General features: G+C 43.5%; 1 protein-coding gene across 1 annotated transcript in view; it reads right to left on the minus strand.

The window, feature by feature from the left end:
* Nucleotides 1–1,758: 1,758 nt before the first annotated feature.
* The window catches only part of SLC40A1 (solute carrier family 40 member 1), a 145,134-nt gene continuing 130,951 nt past the window's right edge, over nt 1,759–15,941 (minus strand). The window contains exons 7-8 of the mRNA XM_073647838.1: nt 14,823–15,485; nt 1,759–3,805 (exon numbers count right to left, since the gene is read on the minus strand). Coding sequence (XP_073503939.1) covers nt 3,489–3,805; nt 14,823–15,485 — 980 coding nt within the window. The 3' untranslated portion in view covers nt 1,759–3,488. The remainder of the gene's footprint in view (nt 3,806–14,822; nt 15,486–15,941) is intronic.

Here is a 15,941-nt window from a genome sequence, read left to right on the forward strand (position 1 = left end):
AAGCACAGTGGCCGGGAAGGAGCGTGCGCTGCCAGCAGAGCGGGAGGAGGACGCCGGGCTCGGAGCAGAGGGGTGAGGGGAACAGCGTCCCTGCCTAGCAGAGGGCAGGGACGCCGGCGCTACACATTACAAACAGAGTGATCTATTTCAAGTGTTTATTTCTGTTAATGTTGATGATTATGGCTTACAGCCAAAGAAAACACAAAAGTCATTATATTAGTAAATTACAATGATTAACAAAAAACACCTGCAAAGGCTTCCTAAGTATTTAAAAAGGTCTCTTAGACTGTTTCAGTAGGCTCCATAATCATGGGAAAGACTGCAGACTTGACAGATGTCCAGAAGGCAGTCATTGACACACTCCACAAGGTCCCAGAGTTCCAATTTTCATTTGGAAATCAAGGTCCCAGAGTCTGGAGGAAGAGTGGAGACACACAATCCAAGCTGCTTGAGGTTTAGTGTGAAGTTTCCACAATCAGTCATGGTTTGGGGAGCCATGTCATCTGCTGGTGTAGGTCCACTGTGTTTTATCAAGACCAAAGTCAGCGCCGCCGTCTACCAGGAAATTTTAGAGCACTTCATGCTTCCCTCTGCCGACAAGCTTTTTGGAGATGGAAATTTCATTCTCCAGCAGGACTTGGAACCTGTCCACACTGCCAAAAGTACCAATACCTGGTTTAAAAACAACAGTATCACTGTGCTTGATTGGCCAGCAAACTCGCCTGACCTTAACCCCATAGAGAATCTATAGGGTATTGTCAAGAGGAAGATGAGAGACACCAGACCCAGCAATGCAGACGAGCTGAAGGCTGCTATCAAAGCAACCTGGGCTTCCATAACACCTCAGCAGTACCACAGGCTGATCGCCTCCATGCCACGCCGCATTGATGCAGTAATTGATGCAAAAGGAGCCCCGACCAAGTATTGAGTGCATTTACTGAACATACATTTCAGTAGGCCAACATTTTGGATTTTAAAAACATTTTTCAAGCTGTTGTTATAAAGTATTCTAATTTACTGAGATAATGACTTTTGTGTTTTCATTGGCTGTAAGCCATAATCATCAACATTAACAGAAATAAACCCTTGAAATAGATCACTCTGTTTGTAATGACTCGATATAATATACGAGTTTCACTTTTTGTATTGAAGAACTGAAATAAATTAACTTTTTGATATTCTAATTTAGCGAGATGCACCTGTATATATTTATGTATAAACACACACCCGCATATATATTCTTTGAGGAGAGGGCTAGGGAGAGGGGGTTTCCACGCTTTTTGGTTCTTAGCATTTTTTTTTTTTTCAAAATGAATTTTGATTTCGAGATTTGTGATTTACTCAGGCTTACTCATATAGGCTTCTCTTTAGGAATAAAAGTCACACTCATCCTTATTACCTTAGAGTTTTTGGTATATGCACACAGGCCAATTCATGAAGTAGTTTTCTGGTGTAAAACTGATTGAAATGCTGCAAAGTTTTTGAGCAACTTGTAGTTATACGTTTTTTTACTGGATGTCTTTGTATAGATTAGCACAGCAGGCTCAGCTATTCCATACAACAAAAAATAAATAATATATATATTAATACTTTTTGATGAACCATTCTAATAGACATTTTATAACAAAATGGTTCAGTGCTGCTTACAAATGTCTCTAGAAATGTAACACATATATATTATTGGGAAGCCACTGATGTGTTTGTTCATAAAATTGTTTTTTTCAAAATGTGATTAAAAATTTGAGAGGAAAACTAATATGGTGTCCCAGTAGTATTATTTATTTACAATAGTACTAAAATGATACAGCATGAAGTCACAGTGGATCTATCACAAAATCATATATTTGTTTGTGCCATTTCTGAGTGACAGATGAAGATGTCCTGGTGTTGGACAGCTTACCATACAAAAATAAAAAGTTAATATGTCTGGAATCAAACTGTAATTGTTAGCATAGTCAAATAACAAATAGCATAGTATATTATCTAGCCAAAACCAATTCTCTGATTGCAACAGAAGTCATAACTGGCCAGATACAAACCTCGATGCACATTGCTCCATTTAAAAGCCTGTCTCTTAGGTTCCACTACAAAATGTAAAACATTACTCAGATAAGTAAGTCTTCACGTATTTGTATAGTGTTGTTCACTGCACTGTAGAAGCCCATTCACTTAGATTACAGTAACAAGTTGTTTGGTCACGTGATTACCGACAGGCGCTCAAACTCTCACTATGGAAAAATGACAATATGATCAGATTTTCCTGTTCCATATTTCTTTCCATAGAGTATCAATGACACTGACTAATCATTGGAACTTGCACATAGCCGAATGTTGACATGTAACCCTAGATGAACGCTGAGGTGCACAATGCATTAGTAATATGAAATAATATTGCAGCCGGGAGCTCTGCTTACTAGAAAAACAATTCTGCCATTAGCATTACAAGGTATGGAAGGTACAGTTGTGTAACTCAAGTCATACATTCAGACCTATACTTAAAAGCTAAAATTTGTAAATCTTCCTACAATACATTCTACAACATATACTATATTATATATAAAAGATTACTATAATAAAACTATGAAATGAGCTTAACGCTTAAACATGCTCCAAAGGAATCCAACACTAAAATAAAGCTGAACAATTTTTACTAGTGATTTCCTGTAATTGAACATGAAACTATGAAACTAATTCCCACTCAGAACACAGTTGTGAAACTGTAGATTATTAGATCTTTGGTGGTTCTATGAAATTGACACTTGTAAAGCAAACACTATGACAAAATCTAGAGAATACTCGCACACAGCACTACAAAATAATACATGGATAGTGAACCTAAAGCGGATGTCCACTACTTAGACAATCCCATCTTAAAGAAGACCTGTCACTTGCCATAAATATGTAATGTTTTGCCTGGTGTAAATGTCTCCGTTCTTTTAAATCTGGTTTTGTTTTTCTTCTGTTCCTGCTGAGTTTTGGCCCCCTCCTCCCTTTATATAAATCTAATTTTTTTAGCTAACTGGTTAGATCCTCCAAAGACTCCCATAGAAAAGAGCTGAGGACTATGTTGACTTAGCTGAAAATACTAGTTATATATACAATGAAAAGGAGCCATATATCAGGAATGAAGAACAAACCCGCAACAAAAACAAGATCATACATATTTTTAGGCCCCACTGAATATAAAGAAACTTTATACTCGACCATGTATCATGGTGCTTGCATGATACTGTTGTGCCATGAGCGCTGCAGTCTTACATTTTCCACATACACAAATGTTTCATAAAAGGGAAATGTGAGCGTTGCATCCCTTCAGGAGCCACTGACAAGCTGCAGCACTTAAGTGTCATAACAATGTCATGTAAGTGGATGCTTAAATGGTGTTGGTGCAGGAGGCGAGTATAAGGTTTTATTCTTATTTTTCTATGGGGCACTACTACAATTAATAAGGGGTTGTCCAAATAGGGGAAAACCCCTTTATTGCTCTTTTAAACGGAAGAATCTCCATGTTGCTGATCACTTGCCACTGTTTTTGGGTCTGAAGTAGAGCAAATAAATAATTGTACTCCAAGATTTTTATAAGCATATCGGAAATACATGATGTGGCCCATAGCAACAAATGACACTGAGATAAGAACAAGCAAGCCAAAAGCTTCTGGGTTGGGTCCCAAGATCACCATGATGAAATGTAGAAGATCGAGAAGATAATTCATGGAATTCTGGACACCATTTATTATTCCTCTTTCAGACTCTATGACATTTTCTTGAAGAAGCTGAGTTACAGTTAGATCAAAGGACCAAAGACCTATAAGAAAAAAAAATATATATTTTTGTGTACAAATAAATTACAATAAATTATACAGGACTATTCACTAAGTTACATATACTACTCACAAAAAATTAGGGATATTTGGATTTCTGGTGACATTTCAGGATGATCCTAAAATGCACTCTAACCTTTTCAGGTGAACTTAATGTGACCGTCTCTAAACTTTTTAATACACATGTTTAACATTTCAGTGCTTTTTGCACATCTTGCTGTTCTCTAATAATGAGCTTAATGGCAAAATTCACAACAGGTGTTTGATCTATGAATCGCCAAATACATTTCAGGGTTCAATTAGAATTGGTATTTACACAGTCCTCATCGCACTGTTCACATTTTGACATCATGAGACCAAGACAACACCTTAAAATTTATCAACAGTACCTCGCCATTGCGAGGCTTCAAGCAGGATCTTCTCAGACGTAAGTGGCCACTGAGCTTAGAGCGGATCCAGTTGGATGAACACGTAGGGGGGCTGCGCTGTCACATTTGTTTTTTTCACTTGATTTAGATTCCAGTACTGCGTTAAAATGCATTGTGAATAAAAAAACGTTTTCTTATCATTTCTGAAGAATTGATTTACTCCAGTAGCGCAGCCCACATACGTGCTTATACAACTGGATCCAATATCTCCTGGAGGATTTATCCACCAGCCACAGGACAGCAGCAGCTGTTTTTCTTCATGCCTTCATAGAAGCTGCGTAACCAGCACTCTCTTACTCTCCCTCCTTAGGGAATCACCCTATTGTGTACTCCGTTTCCCACTTCTAGATTTAGACACTGAACTTAGAGTGTCACAGAGTGTCATCAGTAGGTTGCAACTGAGAGACTGGAAGAGTCACAGAAAGGCATAGAAGTAGACGTCCTTTGGCCACATCCTGTCACGGCAATACCGCAACAGAGAGTGGTCTCCTCTATTCCAGGGGTCAGAAGATCGCAGCATTTGGATACACGCACACCTGCACTGGTTGGATCAACTTTGCTTTCCAGTTAGCTGTGCAGATTTCCCTTGTTCTTTTGTTGCAAGGGTTAAACAGTTCTGTTTGTCCCCTAAAGTCTCCTGAGATTGCTTTTTGGAAGTTTGTTTGGTGTCTTCCTTTTCTTTATATCACCTTTTGGTTTGCCTAATCCTTCCTTTCCCTTTATACCTTTCTGTAGTCTGGGTGCGCATTGAGCGATTGTTATTTCTTTCATCCTTGTCTGTGTCTCTTTGTGTTTAGATCATAGAGTAGCACTAGTGTTCCTGCTGCCCCGCACACTAGCCAGGGCCGTGCTAAGGGTAAGACAGGTATAGGAACATGATTGCCACAGGGGGTGAAAGAACCCATCTAGGGACGTGAAGGGCAAGTTTCATGGGTTACCCCTATTATCTTTCCCTAGTAGTAGTGCTTCCCTTCCCATCAGTTTTGCTGCACACCATCTGGCTCCTTGGTGGAGCGTGGCATCAAGGAACTGCCCCGGAGCGGAGCTTGGTATCTGCCGGCAGCCAAGTCCCACCTCACTATCAGAGGGCTGGTGAATACCTGGTAGGCACTGAGCCACGCCCCTCCGGGGAATGCATGGTCCGTCATGCTGAAGGTCTACACCTGCCAATGTGACACATCCCACACTGATGACAGCTTCATTGTGCCCTTTGTAACGGGATGATGAATGCCACACAACTCCAGGCACAGGCGTCGTCATCTTGCATGGGCCAGGGAGCATCTACACTGGAAGAGGGACCAGCTGTTCACTGATGAAAGTCGATTCACACCGAGCAGAGATGATGGAGATGTCAAGGAAAGCGCTATGCATTAGCCACTGTTGTAACCAGACGAGCCTGTGGTGGTGGTGTTATAGTGTGGGCAGGTGTCTCTAGTCAATACAGAACCTCCCAACACTTTGTAAATGGTACAGTGACAAGCCCCTACTACTTGAATAACATCATTAATCCAGTCATTGTGCCTCTGTATGAACAACACAGGCCTAATTTTATCTTGATGGACAACAATACTCCAGCTCATCGAGACTGCAATATTAGGGAATGGCTGAAGACTGACGTGTCTCAAATGGAGTGGCCTGCACTTTCCCCAGACCTGAATCCCATATAAAACCCATGGGACCAGCTGAGTCGCTGTGTAGAGGCTCGTAACTCTGTACCACAGAACCTCAATCACTAGAGGGCCGCCCTGCAAGAAGAGTGGGATGCCCTGCCTATGACAATAAGGCTATGTGTCCACGATGCAGAAATGCTCAGGATTTTTTCCTGAGCGTTTCTGCATCTCCCTGGCACAAAAAAAACGCATGCGAAATGTACATGCGTTTTCCTGCCAGGGACATGCGGAAATGAAGCGTTCTTCACTGGCATTTCCGCATGCGGGTCGAGAAGCGCTTTCCAAGCGATTAGCATCACTTGGAAAGTGCTTGTGACAACTAGGTCACACTATATAAATCCATGCAAACGGCATGGATTTATATAGTGTGACCCGAGAGAATGGTTAAAAATAAACTAATACTTACCTTCTGATGGCCCTCGAGACTTGTTGCGCTCCTGTGCTGGCTGCCGGCAGATCGCAGTATGCTGTACTGAAAGACCTGCCGTCACATGATCTGTCGGCAAGCGAAGAGAAGGAGTTCGGGGGCCGTCGGAAGGTGAATATAATCTTTATTTTTTATTTTATTCTTTTTTTTATGGTACCTGGGTGTGGAGGAGAGTCTCCTGTCCTCCACACCCGGGTACCATCCGCACATTAGAACGCGCCAATTACGCAAGTACAGATGCAGTCTTGCGGAATTGGCGCGTTCTAATGCAAGTCAATGGCGGCGAAAACGCAACGATTCCGCAAAATTAATGGACATGCTGCGGATTTTTGAGCGCAGCATAAACGCTGCGGAAAAATCCGCAGCATGGGCATTGAAAGTGGGAATTGCATTGGAGATCATGGGGGAAGGTTTACCAAGCGTTTATGCTGCGGAAATTGCACAGCGTAAACGCTTGAAAAACGCATCGTGGGCACACAGCCTAACTCAACTTGTGAACGGCATGAGGCATCGTTGTCAAGCTGTAATTGATGCTCAAGGCCACATGACAAGTTATTGAGACTTCAACATTTTTTTTTTTGGTGGGGGGGGGGTTACCCAACACTGTTCTTGGGTTTTGTTTCAATAAATCATTTGAGATGAGAAAATCATCATTGCATGCTTCTACTTAATTGCCCTACTTTCATTATAAAATATCTCTGTAGCGTGTACTTTTTACGTTTTCCATAAATTTCACCAGAAAGCCAAATATCCCTAACTTTTTGTGAGTAGTGTTTGTAACTCATAATGGTATCAATAAAAACATCAGCTAAGTGCGCAAAAAAAAAAATCCCACAGCTCCATGAGACTCAGAAAATGGCCACACAAACAATGGCCACGGATTTTTGTTTTATTTTTACAAGGTTTTGAATTTTTTTTACCACTAAAATAATAATTAGAAAACCTTATGTTTAATTTTGCAATCATACACTAAATTGGAAAATCATATTGCCAGATCATTTTTAACACAGAATAAATGCTATAAAAACAACACCCAAGAAAAACAATACTGGAATTGCATTTTTTCACCATTTCACCATTACTTGGAATTTTCTTCCTATGTTTCAGTATATTAAAAGGAAAAGTGAATGGTGTCATGTTATTCAAAGCTACAATTCATGCCACAAGAAAAAAGCCTTCATATCATTATACTGATAGAAAAACAAAAAAAATTATGGCTATTGGGAAAAATTGAGGAAAAACCAAAAGCACAAAAAGGTAACATTTTTACCGTTTTTTTCTGTGGCCAAAATTTGCTCTCTTGGCAGTAAAAAAGCTGCATTCAAAACATCCTTTGCTTGCATTTTTGCAGTTTTTCACGCAGCCTTTTTGCAGCTTTTTGGGGTGCAGATTACATGTATGCTTTGTCTAAGGTGCATCCTTAATAAAGTTAGTTTTATTCACCAAAAACACTTCTATATTGCTGTGCTTTTGCAGAGTTTTTTCACTTTCTCATTGCTTTCTATTGGTGAAGAAACACTGCAAAAATGCTAAAAGAATGGACATGCGGCAGAATTAAAAAACGCTGCGTTTCTCATGTTGAATCAGGAAAAAAACAAGTATGTGCATTAGATTTCTGGAATTTCATAGCTTTTGCTGGTACTGTAAAAATCAGTTTTTAATCTGCATAAAAAGCAGCAAAAAATGATGCAAAAATGCTGCATGTGAACATAGCCATACGATTTTAAGGAACTAGAAGAGAAGATTTAGTCCTTGCAGTGTTTGTTAGAAGTGTTACTAAAAAGATAGTGGAGGATTATGGCATTAAAGATGTCTGGAAGATAGTGCAGGAAAGAAGGGATGGATTCATGGAGAGCTGAGCTTACTTATCAGTAGTGTTGAGCGATACCTTCCGATATCAGGAAATATCGTATCGGATTGGATCGGGCCGATACCCAAAAAGTATCGGATATCGCCGATTCCGATACCGGAAACCAATGCAAGTCAATGGGACACAAATATCGGAATGAAAATAAACCCTTTCTTTCCTTGTAGGTTAATTCTACATGAAGTAAAACAACTAAGAATAATGTAGAATGACATGAAAAGCCGGCAATTCATCAGCGGCATTCACCGGTACCCGACAATTTACAACAGAAAGAATAGAGCTTCACACATAGATTAGGTAGATAGAACCATGTCAGTCACATATATATGAAGTACAGTGACAGTGTTGCTTACTGTACTTGTCATTTAGTGTAAAGGATTTATTTTAAAAAATAATAGTGTTTTCATGCACCGTCTCTTTAAGAAAGCCGGCCGGCAATTCAGCAGCGGTACCCGACAATTTATAACAGACAGAATAGAGCTTCACACATAGATTAGATAGATAGAAACATGTCAGTCACATATATATGAAGTACTGTGACAGTGTTGCTTACTGTACTTGTCATTTAGTGTAAAGGATTTATTTAAAAAAATATTAGTGTTTTCGTGCACCGTCTCTTTAAGAAAGCCGGCCGGCAATTCAGCATCTGTACCCGACAATTTAGAATAGAAAGAATAGAGAATCACACATAGATTAGATAGATAGAAACATGTCAGTCACATATATATGAAGTACAGTGACAGTGTTGATTACTGTACTTGTCATTTAGTGTTAAAATAAAGGATTTATTTAAAAAAAAATTGGCGAGGGGTTCCCCTTAATTTTAGGCTCTAGCGGAGGTTAAGCAGACGGCTGGGGCAGATGTTTGAAGCCTGGGAAGGGGGTAATACCCACGGAGCTTCCCAGGCAACTAATATCAGCCCCCAGCTGAATACCTAGCCTTTACTAGCTATTAAAATGGGGAACCCCCCAAAAAAAATAACGTGGGGTCCCCCCTAATTTAATAGCTAGCAAAGGCTAGGCAGACAGCTGGGGGCTGATTTTAATAGCCCAGGAAGGGTGCCATGAATATTGGCCCCCTCCCAGGCTAGAAACACCAGCCGTCAGCCGCCCCAGAAATGGCGCATCCATAGGATGCGCCAATTCTGGCACTTAGCCTCGCTCTTCCCACTGCCCTGTAGCGGTGGCAGTGGGGTAATAGGGCTGGGGTTGATGTCAGCTTATAATGCCAGCTGACATCAAGCCCAGGTTAGTAATGGAGAGGCGTCTATAAGACACCCCCATTACTAACCCCATAGTCAAAGTTAAAGAAAAACACAAACACCCAGAATAAAGTCCTTTAATTGAAATAAACACACAATTCTTTATTGTTCTAAATTAAACCATACTTACCATCACACCCATTCCAGCTGAAGCCAACGATCTCCTGCAATAAAAGTAAAATAATAAAGCAACATCATCCTTACCTTTCCATGGCTCCCACGACGGCTCCAGCTCTGCTACATCGAGATGACAGGCTGGACCGCAGCAGAACGCTGCCATCCAGCCTGTCATCCCGCAGACACTGAGAAGCGCAGGCTTGCTTGCGCTCCTCAGTGTCTCTCTGTGATGTCATCCAGATGAGCCGAGTTCATGTCCAATGAACTCAGCTCACCTCATGCACGTCACTGACAGCGTGGGAAAATTCTCACGCTGAAGTGCTGAGTGCAGGAGAATTTTCCCACGCTGTCAGTGACGTGCATGAGGTGAGCTGAGTTCATTGGACATGACCTCGGCTCATCTTTATGCCCTCACAGCCAGACACTGAGGAGTGGAAGTATGCCTGCGCTTCTCAGTGTCTGCGGGATGACAGGCTGGATGGCAGCGTTCTGCTGCGGTCCAGCCTGTCATCTCGATGTAGCAGAGCTGAAGCTGTCGTGGGAGCCATGGAAAGGTAAGGATGAGGTTGCTTTATTATTTTACTTTTATTGCAGGAGATCGTTGGCTTCAGCTGGAATGGGCGTGATGGTAAGTATGGTTTAATTTAGAACAATAAAGAATTGTGTCTTTATTTCAATTAAAGGACTTTATTCTGGGTGTTTGTGTTTTTTTAAATACTTTACTAGAAATTCATGGTGGTCATGTCTAATATTGGCGTGACCCCATGAATTTCGGGCTTAGGGCCAGCTGATAATGCCAAGCTGGCCTTAACCCCTTTATTACCCAGTGAGCCACCGCACCAGGGCCCTGGATGAGTTGGGTACAGCGCCAGAAGATGGCGCTTCTATGAACGCGCCATTTTCTGGGGCGGCTACGGACTGCAATTTGCAGCGGGGGTGGCCCAGAAAGCTTGGGTCTCCCTGCGCTGCGGATTCCAGCCCCCAGCTGCCTAGTTGTACCTGGCTGGGCACAAAAATAGGGCGAAGCCCCACGCATTTTTTTTTTTAATTATTTCATGAAATTCATGGAATAATTAAGAAAAAAAGGGCTTCCCTATATTGTTGTGTCCGGCCAGGTACAAATAGGCAGCTGGTGGTTGGGGGCAGCCTGTTCCTGCCTGCTGTACCTGGCTGGACACAAATATAGGGCGAAGCCCCACATCAATTTTTTTTAAAATAAATCCTTTATTTTAACACTAAATGACATTTGAGGAGTTAATAAAGATGCAGTCCCTAAATTATTATTTATTTTTTTAATTAATTTTTCCCAAAACTTTTGACGTGGGCTTCGCCATATTTTTGTATGCCAGCCAGGTACAGCATCCAGCTTCTATGAACGCGTCATTTTCCGGGGTGGCTGCGGACTGCAATTTTCAGCGGGGGGGGGGGGGCAGAAAGCTTGGGCCTCCCTGCGCTGCAGATTCCATCCCCCAGCTGCCTAGTTGTACCTGGCTGGACACAAAAATAGGGAGAAGCTTCACGTTTTTTTTTTTTTTAATTATTTCATGAAATTCATGAAATAATTAAGAAAAAAAGGGCTTCCCTATATTGTTGTGTCCAACCAGGTACAAATAGGCAGCTGGTGGTTGGGGGCAGCCCGTTCCTGCCTGCTGTACCTGGCTGGACACAAATATAGTGCGAAGCCCCACGTCAATTTTTTTAAAATCATTTCAGGAAATTCATGAAATAATTAAAAAAAATTGATGTGGGGCTTCGCCCTATATTTGTGTCCAGTCAGGTACAGCAGGCAGGAACGGGCTGCCCCCAACCACCAGCTGCCTATTTGTACCTAGCCGGACACAACAATATAGGGAAGACCTTTTTTTCTTAATTATTTCATGAATTTCATGAATTTAAAAAAAAAATACGTGGAGCTTCGCCCTATTTTTGTGTCCAGCCAGGTACAACTAGGCAGCTGGATGCTGTACCTGGCTGGCATACAAAAATATGGCGAAGCCCACGTCAAAAGTTTTGGGAAAAATTAATTAAAAAATAAATAATAATTTAGGGACTGCATCTTTATTAACTCCTCAAATGTCATTTAGTGTTAAAATAAAGGATTTATTTAAAAAAAAATGGCGTGGGATCCCCCATAATTTTAGTCTCTAGCGGAGGTTAAGCAGACGGCTGGGGCAGATGTTTGAAGCCTGGGAAGGGGGTAAAACCCACGGAGCTTCCCAGGCTACTAATATCAGCCCCCAGCTGAATACCTAGCCTTTACTAGCTATTAAAATGGGGGACCCCCCCCAAAAAAATGACGTGGGGTCCCCCCTATTTTAATAGCTAGCAAAGGCTAGGCAGACAGCTGGGGGCTGATATTAATAGCCCAGGAAGGGTGCCATGAATAATGGCCCCCTCCCAGGCTAGAAACACCAGCCGTCAGCCGCCCCAGAAATGGCGCATCCATAGGATGCGCCAATTCTGGCACTTAGCCTCGCTCTTCCACGCTGCCCTGGTGCGGTGGCAGGGGGTAATAGTGGTGGGGTTCATGTCAGCGCCAGCTGCCATGAAGCCCAGGTTAGTAATGATGGGCGTCTATAAGACACCCCCATTACTAACCTACAAAGTGTTAAAAAGAAAAAACACACTACACCAAGAAAAAAATAATTTATTTGAAATAAAACACACCATTTTATTTAATTCTTAGTTTACTAAAAATAATAGTTACCTGTCCACGTTCCTGCGCTGATCTCCCATGCACAGCTGTCACATCTGGAGATGGTGACAGCTGTGCATGGCTGCTGTAAGCTCACGCTGCCGGGAACACGTCCGCTCCCGGCAGCGTGAGCCACTGACTGAGGTCACCGGAGTGCATTCAGGCAGCGCAGCTCCGGAGACCTCCTTTACCGCACTGCTGTACCGTGGGAATTTCTCACGATACAGCAGGGCCGTAAAGCAGCTAACCGGAGCAGCGCTGCCTGAACTCCGGTGAACCCGCTTATGCAGTGACGGGGCTGCTTTACGGCCCCGTCATTCTAGCGGCGGCAGCGGTTCAGAGCGGTCACATTCTATGTGGCTGCTCTGAACTGGAGATCTTCGTGGGACACTCGTGGACTACTACGGAGGGGTAAGGATAAGGTTGTGGTTTATTATTTTATATTTTATTACAGGAGATCGATGGCTTCGGAGAATTAGGTGTCTAGGTGAGTATAGGTGTAGTTTTTTATTTTTTACTTTATTTTAGGTGGCGATCGGCGGGGACAGGTAATGTATGAACTAATTTATTGTAGGCAACCACTGGCCACCAATGACATGTATTTAACATTTATTGGGGAAACAGTAGGGCAATTTAAATAGCAGGAACAGGCTGATGGGAACTACTGCTCCCATCGAGCTGATCCTGCTGGCAGGAGTGGACGGGGGACAGACATAGGCCGATGGGAGTAGTAGTGTCACATCGGCCTATGTCTGCCTGCACGCACACACCCCCCAGACATCGCACACACACCCCGCGCACACACACCCGCACCCCGCACACACACACCCCGCGCACACACACCCGCACCCCGCACACACACCCCGCACACACACCCCGCACACACACCCCGCACACACACCCCGCACACACACCCCGCACACACACACCCGCACACACACCCCGCACACACACACACCCGCACACACACCCCGCACACACACACCCCGCACAAACATCGCACACACACCCCGCGCACACACACCCGCACCCCGCACACACACACCCGCACACACACACCCCGCACACACACCCCGCACACACACCCCGCACACACACCCCGCACACACACCCCGCACACACACCCCGCACACACATCGCACACACACCCCGCACAAACATCGCACAGACACCCCGTACACATACCCCGTACACACACCCCGTACACACACCCCGCACACACACCCCGCACACACACCCCGCACACACACCCCGCACACACACCCCGCACACACACCCCGCACACACACCCCGCACACACACTCCGCACACACACCCCGCACACACACCCGCACACATCGCACACACACCCGCACACACACTAATCATGACCGGTCTGATGGTCTGGGAGGTGAGGCTGACCTGTGCGGCCGTGGGAAAGTTCATGTGAGTTCATGCAGTGAAGCATGAACTCACATGAACCCTCAGAGGGCACCGCGGCGACTTCAAATGAACAGCTGATCGGCATCACCTGATACCTCAGCTGTTCATTTGAAATAACCGGCGGGAAAGCGCAGCACAGAACGGGAAAGCCGGCGGTGAAGTCTTTTCACTGCCGGCTTCCCTGCCCGGGTCCTTCGCTCCCCGCTCCTTGGTGCTGCGCTCCCCGCCCGGTCCTAACTTACGATCAGGATGGGGAGAGCGGAGGATCGGGGTGGGAGGCTGCGGGGAAGCAGTATGGGGCTGTGTGATTGTTTAAAAGCCGGCGGCTTTTTACCGCGCGCCGGCTTTTAAACAATCAGGAGAATTCTCCCCCGCTGGGATGGCATTCTGATGACAGGCTGGATCTCAGCGGAGCGCTGCCATCCAACTTGTCATCCTTCACAGACACTGCAGAGCGCAGGCATTATGGGAACTTCCGATTCCGGTATTCGATATTGTAAAAGTATCGGAATTAAGTATCGGAATTCCGATACCGCGAATATCGGCCGATACCCGATATTACAGTATCGGAATGCTCAACACTACTTATCAGCTTTGGGCTCTATGGTAGGGATGGGCTGCACCTAATATAACTAGGGACAGTGCAGATCTGCTGGACAAAAGAATGGCTACACAGTAGAAAACAGTTTTTACCTAGAATCCAGGGGCTAAACAGAGGGACTGATAGCTTCTGGGAATCCATTATATCAAATAGTTTTTCTGCCCTGTTTTCCACTCAATTGGGGCAGCATAGGGGTAGAAAATGAAAGTGTGGTTATGTGTTGCTATTATGTATGAGGTTAGTAATTCTTCTAATCATTTCCAACTAACTGGCTAATTAATATCATCCATTTGTCAACAGAAGAATTTTTGGAACTTTGGAGAACAGGAGAAAAGGAAAACCCTAACTTTAAAGACTAAAAGAAATTCTGAGCAGCCAAAAACAATGATACATTTCCCTTGCAAAAACATTTAGGGACAGTTCTCTGTATTTATTTAAAAAAAAATTAACCTAAACCAATAAAACCTTGTTTTAAAACGTTCCCAAAATACCAGTCAGTTGAATGTACTTACCAATTCTTGCTGCAATAACGCCAGCAAATAGTAAGCTGACTGAGGTTATTGGGATGAAATCATCTGGTTCAGTGGTTGTTGAGCTGGAGTTATTCAGTAGGTTTTGTATGCTGGTTGTGATGAATTCCTGAGGAACACCACCTGGAGTTAATGTAGGCAAGGGCTCTCCTTCAAGATAGCGTGTACCAATATCTTGAAATGGAGAAACTGTAAGATCCAATGGACTTCCAGGCATAAAGACTGAGACCACACATAGAATAAGGCTGCCGAGTTGAGCTATTCCTGAAATGAATCCAGTACGAACCAGACCAAATTTTTTTCTAAGCCATGTAAATGCAACAGTTCCCATAATTCCAGAAATGGCAGATGCACCCATAAGGATACTGAGAACAGAACCACTCAAACCTTGTGTGTAAGCATATCCAGTGGTGATGCAGTCAAAGCCAAGGACAGTCATGTAGAGGAAAGCAAGGCCCATGCCAGCCAAAAACACTGATTGATTGTAGTAGGCAACCCATCCATCACGAAAGGTGCGAAAGGGCTCTGTCATTTTTTCACTGCATAGTGACTTTGTAGAGGTTTCAGTTGTCACCACGCTTTTGTCACCCATGAGTTGTACATCTTCAGTTGGTTTTTCACAGCTATTTGAATTTGCATCTATAACTTTGAAAAAAATAAATAAATTCAGTCTCAAGGTAGACAAACACAAGAGAAAACTGCGTCATGATTAACCGGTATGAATGCATGTCCTGGGAAGCGGTCTGCATGTGTGCAGGGAGCTTAGGAGCTGAGCTCCCTCCAAATGCGGCTGATGCTGGCTACATTACATAGTGAGCATTTGTGTCTACTGGGCCATGGCTGTGAACCATTTAGTTGCCAATTTCTGACAGCAGAATTTAAACTTAACTGCGCTAACACTCGCATGCGTCGGCTCCCTGTGGCATGATCGCGGGGGCCAATGAGTTACTATAACAACCGAGGGCCTGCTGAAATCCCCAGTCGCTGTCATCTTGGTACTCTTTTTAACTTCAAGCATATGCTAAGCTAAATAGGAGACTATGATTTTCTCTAAATATTGCATACCATAGAATTCCAATACATAGTACATGCAATTGAACA

The sequence above is a fragment of the Phyllobates terribilis genome, unplaced genomic scaffold (genome assembly GCF_046119375.1).
Source record: "Phyllobates terribilis strain yellow unplaced genomic scaffold, ASM4611937v1 Scaffold_9__5_contigs__length_417890890, whole genome shotgun sequence".
Lineage (NCBI taxonomy): Eukaryota > Metazoa > Chordata > Amphibia > Anura > Dendrobatidae > Phyllobates > Phyllobates terribilis.